This window comes from Arvicanthis niloticus, chromosome 1 (assembly GCF_011762505.2).
Source record: "Arvicanthis niloticus isolate mArvNil1 chromosome 1, mArvNil1.pat.X, whole genome shotgun sequence".
NCBI lineage: Eukaryota > Metazoa > Chordata > Mammalia > Rodentia > Muridae > Arvicanthis > Arvicanthis niloticus.
This window is the reverse complement of record NC_047658.1, coordinates 5,352,958-5,367,690: the sequence shown is the minus strand read 5'-3', so window position 1 is coordinate 5,367,690 and position 14,733 is coordinate 5,352,958. Positions and strand designations below refer to the sequence as shown.

The 14,733-nt window shown below is 41.3% G+C and overlaps 1 protein-coding gene and 1 long non-coding RNA gene across 2 annotated transcripts in view; one reads left to right on the top strand and one right to left on the bottom strand.

Annotated features, from left to right (window-relative positions):
* Nucleotides 1-8,724, top strand: part of LOC117717022 (cytochrome P450 2B9-like) — a 51,941-nt gene extending 43,217 nt beyond the window's left edge. The window contains exon 3 of the mRNA XM_076930208.1: nucleotides 8,270-8,724. Coding sequence (XP_076786323.1) covers nucleotides 8,270-8,337 — 68 coding nt within the window. The 3' untranslated portion in view covers nucleotides 8,338-8,724. The remainder of the gene's footprint in view (nucleotides 1-8,269) is intronic.
* On the bottom strand, nucleotides 10-8,263 carry LOC143441497 (uncharacterized). Its single transcript, XR_013108980.1, has 3 exons — nucleotides 8,063-8,263; nucleotides 6,718-6,901; nucleotides 10-3,798 (listed from the first exon to the last, which is right to left on the bottom strand). It is a non-coding gene; the product is annotated as an uncharacterized LOC143441497 (long non-coding RNA).
* Nucleotides 8,725-14,733: the final 6,009 nt, after the last annotated feature.

The window sequence follows — 14,733 nt, the reverse complement described above, 5'->3', positions numbered from 1 at the left end:
AAGGAAGGAAGGAAGGAAGGAAGGAAGGAAGGAAGGAAGGAAAGACTAATCAGTAACAAACACTATGCACCATGCAAGCATTTGATCCTGGCACCATCTTTATCAGTCTTTACAAGTTGAACTACATGTTTAATTACCACTTGTTCATTAATAATCAATTATCATTCTCAGCTCTTGTTGTTGGGGACCAAACTGCTCATTTGGTATGTATGTATCAGGGGCCCTAAGTCTAGCCAATGCTTGCTCTTTGGTTGTTGATTCAGTCACTGTGAGCTCCCAAGGTTTCAGTTTAGTTGAATGTGTTTGCCTTCATTTGGACTACCCATCCTTTTTGGGTTCGTCAACCCTTCTCTGAACACTTAAGACTCTGGCACTCCATCTAATGTTTGGCTGTGGGTTTCTGCATCTGTATCCCAGGGCCTTTGTGTAGAGCCTCTCAGAGGTAGGTTATGCTACGTTTTTGTCTGCAAACATAAGGGAATATTATTAATAGTGCCAGGGATTGGTTTTTGCCAATGGGATAAGTATCAACTTGGGGTAGTCATTGGTTGGCCATTTCTTATATCTCTTTTCTATTCTTGTCCCTGAACATCTTATAGGCAGGACACATTTTGGGTCAAAGATTTTGTGGGCAGGTTGCTGTCCTTATCCCTCCACTGGGAGTCCTGCCTGGCTAAAGGAAGTGGTGAGTTCTGGATTCATATCACCCACTGCTAGGAATCTCAGCTACAATATTCCCCATACATCCTCTGGAGACACTGTTATGCCATGTCTCTGGCAAGTTCCAGAGATTGCTTTCCCTACTGCCATTTCCCCTTCTCTCTCTTTAACTCTACCTATATCTGATTCCCCACTCTACTCCTTCCAGTCTCCTCAACCACTCATATATCTCCTTACATCAACTTCTGATATTTGTTTTGTTTTCCCTTTTGAGAAAAATTCAAGCATCTTCATTCAGCCCTCCTTGATTTTTGGCTTCTTCAGTCTGTTGATTAGAGCATGGTTATTATGTACATTATGGACAATATACACTTATAAGTGCATACATAAAATGCATGTCATTTTTGTCTGGGTTACTGCACTGATATTCTCTAGTTCCATCCATTTGCCTGTGAAATTTATGATGTCTTTGTTTTAAATGGTGTAGTGCATTACTTTATGGGAATAAACCATGTTTTTTTTTTATCCATTCTTTACTTCAGGGACATTGTTTCCTGTTTCTGGATATTGTGAATAAGGCTGCCATGAACATCATTGAGCAAGTGTCTTTGTGGGGTGCTGAAGCATCTTACACATATATGTCCATAAGTAGTATAGCTGTGTCTTGAAGTAGAAGTATTCCCAATTTTCAGAGAAAGTGTCAAATTGATTTCCAGAGTGGTTGCTGAAAATTGTGCTCTCACCAGAAGTGGAAGAGTGTTCCCCTTGCTCCACAATCTTGCCAGCACTTGCCCTGTCTTGGCTTTTTCATCTTAGCCATTCTGATATGTGTTAGGTGGAATATCTGGTTTATTTTGATTTGCATTTCTCAAATGACTAAGGATGTTGAACACTTCTTTAAGTACTTCTCGCCCATTTGAGATTCCTCTGTTGAGAATTTTTGGTTTAGCTCTGTACCCCTTGTTTTAATTAAGCAAGTTTGTTTGTTGGTGTCTAATTTCTGGAGTTCTTTTTTTATTTTGGATATTAGTCCTCTGTCAGATATGGGGTTGGTTAAGATCTTTTCCCAATCTATAGAGTGTAATTTTGTCCTAATGATGGTTCCCTTTGACTTACAATATGTGTTCAGTTTTGTGTGATCTCAAGTATTAATTTTGACTTTAGTGCTTGAGCCATTGAAGTTTTTACAGGAAGTGTTCTCTGGCATTGATGAGTTCAGGACTAGTCACCACTTTCTGTTTTATTAAATTTAGTGTATCTGGTTTTGAGGATTCTGATCATTTGGAGTTGAATCTTCTGCAGGTTGACAACTATGGCTCTATTTTCATTCTTCTATAGGCAAACATCTAGACAAGCACCATTTGTTGAAGACATTCTTCCTTTTCTATTGTATGATTCTGTCTTCTTTGTCAAACATCAAATGTCTGTATGTATGTGGGTGTCTTTCTGGGTCTTAGACTCCCTTTCCTTGATCAACTTATCTGTTTCCATACCAATACCAAGCAGTTAATAGTACTAATACTCTGCAGTATAGCTTGAATTTAGGGATAGATATACCTACTGTTTTAACTATCCTGGGCTTTTTGTTTTTCCATATGAAGTTGAGAATTGTTCTTTCAAGATCTGAATAGAATTGCGTTGGAATTTTGATGGAAATTGCATTAAATCAGTAGATTGCTTTTAGTAAGATAGTCATTTCCCTATGTTAATCCTACAGATTATCTTCTGATATCTCTCTTAATTTCTTTCTTCAAAGACATGAATTTCTTTTCATACAGGCCTTTCTTCTGCTTGGTCAGAGTTACACCAAGGTATTTTTGTATTATTTGTGGGTACAGTGAAGGGTATGGTCTCCTTAACTTCTTTCTCAACCTGCTTATCTCTTGTATAAAGCATGACTACTGTTTTCTTTGTGTTACTGAGTTACTTTTGTATCTCTCCATTTGCTGAAGGTGTTTCCCAACTGTATTTTTTCTCTTTTAGAGTTTTTGGGGTATGATACTTTGACATCTTTTTCAATTCATGTCCCCTTGATCTTCTTTAGTTGTCTTATTACCCAAACTACAACTTTAAGTCCTATTTTGAAGAAATAGAAGGAGAGAGTGGACAACCTTTCCTTCCAGAGGGAAGTGAGACTCTCTTGGGGTCTCTCACAGCTCCTCTGGACTGAAGAGTGAGCTCAGAGTTAGATAGTGGAGTTCAGAGCACCACACAACTTACCTTTGCAGGTTATATCCTGGTCAGACCCAGCTGGCAACAATCCTAACTTCCTGCTATCCCTTGGTTTCGATTATATTTTTTACTTATATAAATTCTGTAATCATGTTTTTAAAAAGATTTGGGACAATGTCACCCTATATCCAGGCTAATGATTTACCAGATTAAATATGTCATGTGCTGGAATGTCAGTATATATGATACATATGGCTATAATTGTTTTCCTTTTTTAAAAAAATATTAATCCTTCCATTTTTATATCTCAAATGATATCCCATTTTCTGGTGACACCCTCCACCAACCTCCATCCCATGATATCCCACTTCCTGGTTACCCTTATGCCACCTCCCCATACCACGTCTGTCCTTCCCCCTCATTTTTCCTGTATGAGAGTGCATCCTTACCCACACACACTCTACTGCTTTATGGTTCCAGCCTCACACTACTCTGGGGCATCAAACCTCCCTGGGACCCAGGGCCTTCCCTCTCATTGCTGTTGGGCAAGGCTATACTCTGCTACATATGTATCTGGAGAAAAGAATCCCTTTAGGTTCATTCCTTTGTTAGAATTCTAGTCTCTGGGAGAACTGAGTGGTCAGGACAGCCTATGTTGTTCTTCCAATGGGGTTGCAATCCCCCTTTGGTCTTTCAGTCCTTCTGCCAGCTCCCTGACCGTGTTCCCTGAGTTCAGTCTGATGGTTATCTCCACGCATTGGCCTCTGCATTGGTCAGTTTTTGCCTAGATCTCACCATGAACTACCACAGTTGGTTCCTGTTCCCAGGCACCTCTTGACTAGGGCAATGTGTTGAGTTTGTTGTCTGCAGACATGATGTATCTTCAGGAGGGCTCATTCCTTAGTTGGCACTTCCTTCAGTCTCTGTTCCAAGTTTTTTCTGTTCTTCTTTTGGAAAGAAACATTTCTGGATTAAAAAAATTTGAGATGAGTGTGTGGCTCCATCCTTCAACTAGGAACCCTGCCTATCTACTGTAGGTGGTCTCTGGAGGTTCTATCCCCTTCTTTGTGCATTACAGCTAAAGTCAATCCCATTGGGTCCTGGGAGTCTCAGGTTTCTCTGCACCACTGAAGAAAGTTGAACTGTCCCCAAGTAGGCTAACTGCCAATAGATTCAAAGTAAGAGCTGATGATACTCTGTCATGATAGCATGACTTGTTGCGCCTTTTCCCTGTAGTGAGTCTGACATTGTAGTTCAAATAATCCATCTACAGTGAATCTTCAGAATGAACACAAGCTTATCATCCAGGTGTAGATCAATTATCATCAAGATGAGTTCCTGTCTTACTCCCTTGTAGTTACTGTGTTCTCACCATTCCAACAAGTGCAGTAACTGTACCTGTGTATGAACATCACTGAGATGCAACAGATGTAAACAAACCTGCTTCTGGGTCAACATATAGTCAGCAAGTTTTATTCATATCATTGATCTGAGCTGTAGATTGTTAGTACATTGTTGCATAAGAATCGAAGGAATGACCCACCTAAAACCATAAATACAACTAAATCCAATATATGTATAGTTTTTTAAATAGACTTATTTCCTAAACAACACAGGATACTGACCATTTCTATAGCATCTGATTTCTATTAGCTGCATGGAAATCTAAACTGAGCTATAGGTCTCAAGAGGATGAGGGTGGGATATTTGTATATATGCACCATTTTATTCAAGGATTTCAGCACTGGAAGGTTTTGATATTCCAAGGACCTATTCCCTGTAGATTTTCAGAGATATTTGTACTTAAAGGTAGTTTCTCTGTGGTCTATACTGTAGAAATGATTGACAGTCAGGACTACCCCCAGGGGTCATCCATTTCCCCTCCCAAGTAACCCAGTTAAAGGGTTAGGTTTGTTTTGCCTATATGTTGTCAGAGGCATTGATCAGTTTGAAGCTGGATCACAGGAAGGATGATTCTAGATGAGATGCCAGGGACATCTGGCCAGATGGAAGGCCATAGACATAGGTATAATATATATGTATATGTGTGTGTGTATCCACATCCATATCTATATCTATCTATATATTTTGAGATAGGGCCTTAGGTAGCCAGGTTGACCTCTAACTAGATATGTTGCCAAAGATAATTACTGATTCTTTGCCCTCTACTTACCCAGTGTCAGGATTATAAGCATGTTTTGCCCTTTCTCCTCTACTCTACAGTAGTGTTGAACTGATTAGGAATCTTATCAATCAATACAGATTCAGTGATACAGTAACCCTTCAACTCTTAGGTCCTCAGCAGGAGAAATGTGGCCAGAAGAGGAGGTGGTTAATTACCAATCTGTTACTAAGTGTTTTAACAGTTTAACAGTAACTTTTGTGCTGGCTAATCACAACCCTGTTACCCTTATGCTTGGCAGATTCAATAAAAACATGGAGATGTGTTTACAGTGCACTTGGGATCAAGGCCTGTGGTTGTGTTGTGTGGGACACAGACAATAAGGGAGGCTCTGGTGGACCATGCTGATGCTTTTTCTGGCTAAGGGACAATTGTTGTGGTTCATCCAATTATGCAGGACTATGGTGAGATACTGGACAGGGCAGAGTGAAAGATGTGATCCAGAAAATTGAGCTTGAAATGTGAGGCTCTGGGGAATGCCTGGGGATTCTCTGAACTGCCAATGTAACCTACCCACCTATGCTTCTCCATCCTTTTTATGTATAACCTTGGCCAATGGAGAATGCTGGAAGACCCTTCAGCAATTCTCTCTGTCCACCAAGATTGACTTTGGGATGGGAAAGCAGAGTGTGGAGAAGGCCCAATATTTGGTGGAAAAACTAAAGACATATCAAGGTGAATCTCAGGAAAAGTGTCCAATTTTGTTTGACCAATGACAGCCCTCCAACCACCAGTGTTCATTACTCTCTCTGGTGTACAAAGGCAGCAGACATCGGGCAACATGGACTAGGTAGCAAGCAGCAGGAATCAGGGAGCAGGCAGCAGGTCCTGATGGCTTCTGGAACACCAGAGACTGGAAGTCTGAGAAGTGATGGAGGAAGACTGGCAGATGGGAGTGGAGTGTGCAGGGCTTGTGAATCCACGAAGGCAATTACTGAACCTTTCTCTGTCTTTTCCTGACACTGGGAGTTAATTATCAGCACAGAGTCAGAATGGTGACCAGGGAGAATGTGCAGTATGGAGTCTAACTGCTTGAACTCTACCTCCGAGTCCTAGGATCCATATCCCAGTTGTGATTATTTTAATTCCATTAGTGAACTTAGGCTCCCTGCCTGTGTATATGAATAGCATCACATCTTCTTTACATCACTGAGGAAAATTAAATAAAATGATACAAGTGTTACTGAGTGTAGGTGCTAGCTCATCATATGTGTCAATGGGGTAGCAGGTGTTCCTATTCTTTGAGTAGTGAAAGGGGCAGCCTCACAGAGATGTGGCTGATGCCTAATGTTCCTCAGGCCCTTGTCCCCATGTCTCTTACCCTGCCTTCCTATCCTCCAGAATCTCCCCTGAATCCCACCTTCATCTTTCAGTGCATCACAGCCAACATCATCTGCTCCATTGTCTTTGGAGAGCACTTTGAGTACACAGACCACCAGTTCCTGTGACTGCTAAAGCTGATACATCAGAACATTACACTCATAAGTTCAATCTCCAACCAGGTCAGTGCATTGGAAGAGAGAATCATTCAGGGCAGAGTTAAGAAGAAGCTGATTTGTGGGTAACAGTGGGATTTTCTTAGAGGTAGAAGAAAGGCCTAGATATCATTGAGAGATAAGGAGGCTAAGACTTGAGGCAGTGCACGAGTGATGGTGAGCAAGATGGAGAGGCTTGAATGTAGAAATGCAGAGCCATAAACATACCTATAAAATGATAAAGTGGGTGATGTGGGTATAGCCAGACAGTAGAAGACTTGGTTTTCATGCCTGTGTCCTGGCTCTTTATATCCTGGGTGAGGTGGTACACAACATGGGCAATTCCAGCACTTGGAGCCAGGGAGATGAGAAATTCAGAGTGATCCTCGGCCAGTCTTGCTTACATGAGACCCTGTGTCCAGAAACCAAACACCCAGAAATTAAAAGAAAGACACTTCAGTAAAGGGGATGGTGAGCAAGAGCAGAGTCAAGGAAAATGAAGATACAGAGAATGCAAGAGAAGGTAAGCTTAGAGATGGATTCTGAACATCAAAAGCATGCATGTGTGTAATGTACATACATGAGGTGAGAGAGACAGATTGAGAGAGAGCAAAGAGAGAGAGAGAGAAGGAGAGAGAGAGAGAGGAGATAGTAAAAGAGAGAGAGATTTGTGTGATTTTTTTCATCAAATTTGGGGACCTTGTGTTCAAGATGATGGTTCCTTGGAGTTAGTACAGGACACACTAAGACTCCAAGCTCCTGGCACAAATGAGATTTATTCCTCTGGAGATACAAGTAGGAGGTGAAGCTTCAAATGCAGAAAAAAATAGCAGCAGCAGCAAGAAGGTGTTTCTGCAGGTTAGCCTTTTTAAGGGGAAATAGGTAGTTTGTCTAGTGTGAGTTCTTAAATCCTGACTGTACATTACTCAAATAATAAATTTTGATAGGTGGTTCTTGGTGTTTTGTCTCAGGAATGAGTCAGTGGCCAAAAGAGGGAATGGATCTTGTGAACTGGCTTTAGAAATATAATATAATGGTTTAGCAAGGGGAGAAATGTCAAGGACAAAACTTACTGATACCATGTCTGCCATGTATGCCATCTTTGGACCTACCAGAGCCCTTCATTTTCACAACTTTCTCCCTTCTTTTTTCCTTCCTTCCTTCCTTCCTTCCTTTTTTCCTCCTTCCTTCCTTCCTTTTTTCCTCCTTCCTTCCTTCCTTCCTTTCTTCCTTCCTTCCTGTCTTCCATCTTTCCATCCTTTCTTATTTCCTTCATTTCTTTTATTTTTATGTTTTTTTTTAACTTATTACTTTACATCCCATTCACTGTCCTTCCTCCTGGTCATCCCCTCCCACAACTGTTCTTATATCCCTATCTCTCCTTCATTTCTGAGTGGGTTGACCCCCTGGGGTTCTCCCTACCTTGGCATTTCAAGTCTCTGTCAGGGTAGGTGCATCCTCTTCCACTGAGTACAGAGAAGGGAGCCCAGCTACAAGACCACATTTAACATACAGGCAGCAGCTTGTAGAATAGCTGTCACTCCAGTTGTTCAGGACAAACATGAAGACCAACCTGCACATCTGCTACATGTGAGCAGTGAGGCCTAGTTCCAGCCTTTTTATATTCTTTGGTTGGTGATTCAGTCTCTGAGAGCCCCAAGGATCCAGGTTCATTGACTCTGTTGGTGTTCCTGTGGCATTCCTATCCCCTCCATTCCCTGCAATTCTTCCTTCTGTTCTTCCATAAAATTCTCAAGCTTCATCCACTGTTTGGCCGTAGGTGTCTTCATCTGTCTGAATCAGCTGCTGGGTGGAACCTCTCAGAAGACAACCTGCTTCTGTCTGTAAGCATAACAGAATATCATTAGTAGTGTTAGGACTGGTGCTTGCCGACTGACTGGGTCACAAGTTGGGCTGGTTATTGGTTGGACATTCCCTTGGACTTTCCTCCACCCTCCACATGTGCTTTTGTTGGACCTTGGAAAAGGTAACTCCATTTAACCTGTGCTCTTCAGTCATGTAACACACAGGTAGAGGGCGTGATTAGCAGGTCTCCACCCCCAGAGATTAAAATATTAATGAGTTATCTAAAGGCCAGGAGGCATAGCTAATTAAGTAATTCCACTCCTTTCCCCCCTCCCTATAAAAAGCCTGGCCCCCTGACTTTTGGGGGGAGTGGGCACCATCTACACACATTCACCACACCATGAGCAATAAAAGCTTTGGAAAACCGGACTCCACGTGTTGCTTGGGCCTGCCACCACCAGATTCCCAGCCTTTGGAACCCTGAACCTTGCTGATGCACCTTGCTGGTGGCTGAGTGAATGAGGGACCCTCCGCTGGTGGTGTGGAAAACCCACAAGGACCCCGCTGCTGGATCGCCATGGGACCCGCCGCCAGACCTTCCCCCGTGAGGTTTTCTTTCCCACATGCTTTCATTAGTTGTAGACAAGATAACATTTGGACTGAAAGTTTTGAAGGTGGGTTGATGCATCTATTGCTCCACTAAGGTTTCTGTCTGGCTATAGGTGCTGGTCCCTTCAGGTTCTACATCTCCAGTGTAGTGAGTAACTGCTAAGTGATTCTTGGGTGCCTCCCTCATTCCAGGTCTTCTCATCCTGGAGATCCACACCACCACCTCTCCTCCATCAGTTACAGATCTTCTTCATTTTCATGGCCATCTAGCCATCTCTTCGGTCCTTCTTCACATCTGATCCTGAATCCCTCCCTTACTTTCCATCCTCCTTCCCTCTCAGTTCCCTGCCTCAATCTGCCTCTTATGACTATTTTAATTTTTTTAAGTGAGATTCAAGCTTCCTTGCTTGGACCTTTCTTCTTGTTTAGCTTCTTTGGGCCCATGGAATGTAACATCTGTGGTGCCTTTATTTTATGGCTAATATCCAATTATAAGTGAGTACATCCTATGCATGTCTTTTTAAGATGGAGTTACCTCATTCAAAATGATATTCCGAAGTCCCATCCACTTGCCTGCAAATCCATGATGTCTTGGTTTTTCATATCTGAATTGTATTCTATTGTGTAGATGTACTGCATTTTTCTTATTCATTCTTCAGTTGAGAGACACCTAGGTTGTTTCCAGTTTCTGGCTCTTAGGAATAAAGCTCCTATGAACATATTTGAACAAGTGTCTTTGTGAGATATTGATACATGTTTTGGGTATATGCCCAGGAGTAGTATAGCTGGGTCTTGAATTCGAACTATTCCCAGTGTTTTGAGAAATCATCAAATTATTTCCAAAGTGGTTTTATATGTTTGCATTCCCACCAGCAATGAAATAATATTGGATTTACATCCTCACCAGCATGTGCTATCACTTAAGTTTTTTTATGTTAGCCATTCTGACAGGTTTGAGATGGTATCTCAGAGTTGTTTTGTTTTTCATTTCCCTGATGATTAAGGACTTTGAATGATTCTTTAATTGACTTGCTTCTCAGACATTTAAGATTCCTATGCATGTTATGTAAGTGGGTGCCATTCTCTCAAGCTTTTCCTGCTGATACTAGTTCATCACTATTAGGGACTGAAAGAAGAAAAAATGTTGGACAAGGTTAAGAAGAACAGGCTGTTTGTTTTTTTTATTGAATATAATATTTACATTTCAGGTTTTATACCCTAATCCCATTCCCTCCAACACCCAAGAACCCCTTATCCACCCCCTCCTCCTGTTTCTATGATGGCGTGTCCCCACCTACCCCATACTCCTACCTCTTAACCCTCGAATTTCCCCCCACTCAGTGTTCAGCCTTCATGTGACCAAAGATCTCCTCTCCCACCTATGCCCTACAATGCCATCCTCCCCTACATATACAGCTGGAGTCATGGATCCCTCATTATGTGGTCCCAGGCTGGTGGTTTAGACCCTGGGGAGCTCTGGTTGGTTGGTATTGTCACTCTCCTCATGGGGCCACAAACCCTTTCAGCTCCTTCAGTCTTCCATCTAACTTCTCTATTGGGAACCCTTGATCACATCAATGGTTAGCTGTGAGCATGCTATATCAGGCTCTTGTCAGCATGCACTTCCTGACATCCATATCAGCATCTACCTTTGGTGACTGCACATGAGATGGAGACCCAGGTGGAATGGTCTCCAGATGGCCCCTCCTTCAGATTCTGTCCCACACTTTGTCTCCATATCTGTTCCCTTGAGTATTTTGTTACTCCTTCTAAGTAGGACCTAGGCATCCACACTTGGTCTTCCTTCTTCATGAGCTTCATGTGGTCTGTTAGTTGAATCTTGGCTATTTCAAGCTTTTGGGCTAATATTCACTTATCATTGAGTAAATATCATATGTGTTCTTTTGTGATTGAGTTACCTCACTCAGGATGATATTTTCTAGTTCCAACCATATAACCCTATTAAAATGGGGTACAGAGCTAAACAAAGAATTCCTAACAGAGCAAACTTGAATGGCTGAGAAGCACCTTAAAAATGCTCAACATCCTTAGTTATCAGGGAAATGCAAATCAAAACTACTCTGAGATACCACCTCACACCAGTCAGAATGGCTAAGATCAAAAACTCAGGTGATAGTAGATGCTGGTGAGGATGTGAAGAAAGAGGAACACTCCTCCATTGTTGGTGGGATTGTAAGCTGGTGTAACCACTCTGGAAATCAGTCTGGCGGTTCCTCAGAAAACTGGACATAGCATTACCTGAGGATCCAGCTATACCACTCCTGGGCATATACCCAGAAGATGCTCCAACATATAACAAGGACATATGCTCCACTATGTTCATAGCAGCCTTATTTATAATAGCCAGAAGCTGGAAAGAACCAAGATGTCCCTCAAAAGAGGAATGGATAAAAAAAAATGTGGTAATCTACACAATGGATTATTACTCAGCTATTAAAAATAATGAATTCGAGAAATTTTTACGCAAATGGATGGATCTAGAAATTATCATCCTGAGTGAGTTAACCCAATCACAAAAGAACACACATGGTATTTACTCACTGTTAAGCGGATGTTAGCCCAAAAGCTTGGAATAGCGGATAGTCAACCCACAGACCACATGAAACACATGAAAAAGAAGACCAAGAGGGGATGCCTCAGTTCTACTTAGGATGAGTAACAAAAATATTCAAGGGAGCAAATATGGAAACAAAACATGGGACAGAAACTGAAAGAGGAGCCATCAGGTGACCATTCCACCTGGGTATCCATCCCATGTACAGTCACCTAAGCTAGACACTGATGTGGATGGCTGGAAGTGCATGCTGTCAAGAACATGATATAGCTGTTCCCTTAGAGGTCTGCCAAAGACTAACACATTCAGAGGACGATGCTCACAGTTAATCATTGATATGATCAAGGGTTTCCCAATGGATAACTTAGAGAAACGACTGAAAGAGCAGAAAGGGTTTGTGACCCCAGGAGGATACCAACCAACCAGAGGCCCCCAGCATCTAAACCACCAGCCTGGGAGCACATAGGGAGGGACCCAGGACTCCAGGAGTATATGTAGGGGAGGATGGCCTTGTTGGGCATAGGTGGGAGAGGAATTTCTTGGTCCCATAAAAAATGAACACAGAGTGTGGGGGAAAATCTGAGGGTCGGGAGGGGGTAGTGGGGAGGGTAGGTGCAGGCACTGCCTCATAGAAGCATGAGGAGGGGGGATGGGATGGGGGTTTTTGCATGGTAGAAGGAAGTGGGGTAAGAGGTTAAAATCTGAAAGGTAAATATAATACCCAATTAAAAAAAAGAGATGAAAAAAGTAAAAAAAGGAGAAAAAAGATTAAGAAGATAAAAAAGAAAGAAAAAAGAAAAGTAGGAGATTTAATAACACAAATGGAAGGATTTAGAAATTTAGGAGACAGTTTATGTTAATGGAAACAGCATCATAGAAACTGGAAAATAACACCCTCATAGAAACACAAGGAGGGGGGATGGGATAAAGGGCTCCTGGGCAGTGGGGGGAATGGGATAAGGGGATAGAATTTGAAACATAAATATAACCAATTTAAAAAGGGGGGAAAAAAGAACAGTTGTTAGAACCAACGTCTTTAAAAAAAAATGTCAGCCCTCTAGGAAAATAATTTTTTTCTTGATACTAAAATTTGTTCTGAGAATTGAATATTGCAGAATACATAGCCTAGGTGTATCTACTCATCAAGCAAACTGAGCAGACCTGCTCAATCCTCCGATGTCCTGGAATTCCATCTGGATGCAGTGAAGACACAATGTCTGAGGCTTATCAGTTTACTCTTCCCCTCACCCCTCTTCTAATATCTCAATGCCCGTAATCAACTTGAAGAAGTTAAAGAAGAGTCAGCACCCTATTCCCTGGGCTTGGGGACTAAGGTGGTTGATATTGAACTGTCTTTCTAGGGAAAAGTAGAGGTTTTGTTGGAACAGGGAGGATTAGCTAGGATTTATTGCAAACCACAACCTATTGATAGAAATCTGTATAATTAGTATCAAGATGAAGTTATAATTTCTTCAATGGTACAAAATTTACTTTGATTTCAAATTTAAGGTTTTCATTGGTATGAGCTTCTTATTGATATAAAAGTGAGATGAATATTGATACTCTCATGGGCACTGTGCCTGTATAACACATTTAGGAATACAAGGCTTAGACCCAGTCCTTCTTTAACTTTTTTAACAGATTTGAGATGGTTACCCTATGAGTTAAGGGACTATAGAAAATTCATGGCTTTGGGTTTATTGTTAGGGTGTTCTCTATGTTTTATTTAGAAATAGCTGAGAGGAGTTAACAGACAACAGTCCAGGTTACCTTACAGGGATAGTTGGTTTTCAAAACGTCAGAAGTCCACAGAATTGACGTTACAAATATTTCTATATTAATGTTCATTTTGATTAGAGACCTGTCTGCTCCTGACAGCTTCCTGTCTTGGATTCTAAGAAGAAATTGAGCATCCTTGGAGTTACTCCAGTTGTGCAGAGACAGTCACAAGGCAAGAATTGCCTCTTTCCATCTACAGACAAATTACTGTCCAGAAAAGGACACACTTGCAGAATAGTCAACTGATTATATCTGCCTAGACAGAGTAATCAGCCCTTAATAATTCTGCATCACTAAGGTCTGTCAGATGATTCTGGGCCAGAAGGCTGAAGATTTGATGCTCCAACGTTCTGTAGTATAGGGAGTGTCCAGGTGTTCAGAGGTCTCTATAAATTGGCTATGTTTTAGAAGCTATGCTTCGTGCTTCCCATGATTTCAGTTTACTCAGTCATTCTAGATTTCTGACGGGGGTTGAGGACCTATAGTCTCATAGCCAATCCTGGCTATTTGATTTGAGATAAAAGATCTGAATTGAAGGTTTTCAGCTGACATTTATTCTAAGCCAAGAAAAAAAGCCAGGTTCAAAACTAAGTGTTTTAGTTAAGAGAGACGACAGAGGTTCTGGTTAGTCAACAAAATGATGGACTGGGTATTAGGACTATCTTGTACCTCACTGGTACAAATAGAAATAATCATGCTTTAATTGTATTTTGAGAGAAAAGTGTTATTTTAACAGGAAGAGTGATATGTAGGGGTAACTAAGGGGGAAGTAGTACCGAGAGGAAGAGATGGAGTAAGGAGAGGAGAAAATGAAGGAGAGGATAACTAAGGGGGAAGTAGTACCGAGAGGAAGAGATGGAGTAAGGAGAGGAGAAAATGAAGGAGAGGAGAAGCTAGGTGATGAAAGAGAGAAAGAGGGGGGAGACAGGGAGGCTGATGTTCATGTATCTCCACCAGTCAAAGATAGTTGACATATCTAGGTTGGGTAGTGGGTTACACCTCTGATTGAACAATACCAAACTTATAAAGCCTATGATTAACATTTTTTTAAAAATGTATAAATGCAAAAAGGAAAAGAGGGCATGGGATAGGGGGTTTCTAAGGGGGGAAAGGGGATGGCATCTAAAGTGTAAATAAAATATCTAATAAAAAATGGAAAAAAAGTAAAAAATCGAATAAAGAAAAGAAAAAAATAAATCCAACTTCTTCTTGATTTTACCAGCAGCTCTGCAAGCAGCTTCCAGGATTGTAGCACTACATGGGACAGAGGAAGCTTAATAACCTCATTAAGTGACAACTACCCAATCCACAGTCTTTCCATTATGGAACAATCATTGTTGTACAAGCTGGCAACAGCCTGTTAGCCAGTTACATAAATCTCATAAGGAGATGCATGATAGATGATAGATAGATAGATAGATAGATAGATAGATAGATAGATGATAGATAGATAGATAGATAGATAGATAGATATT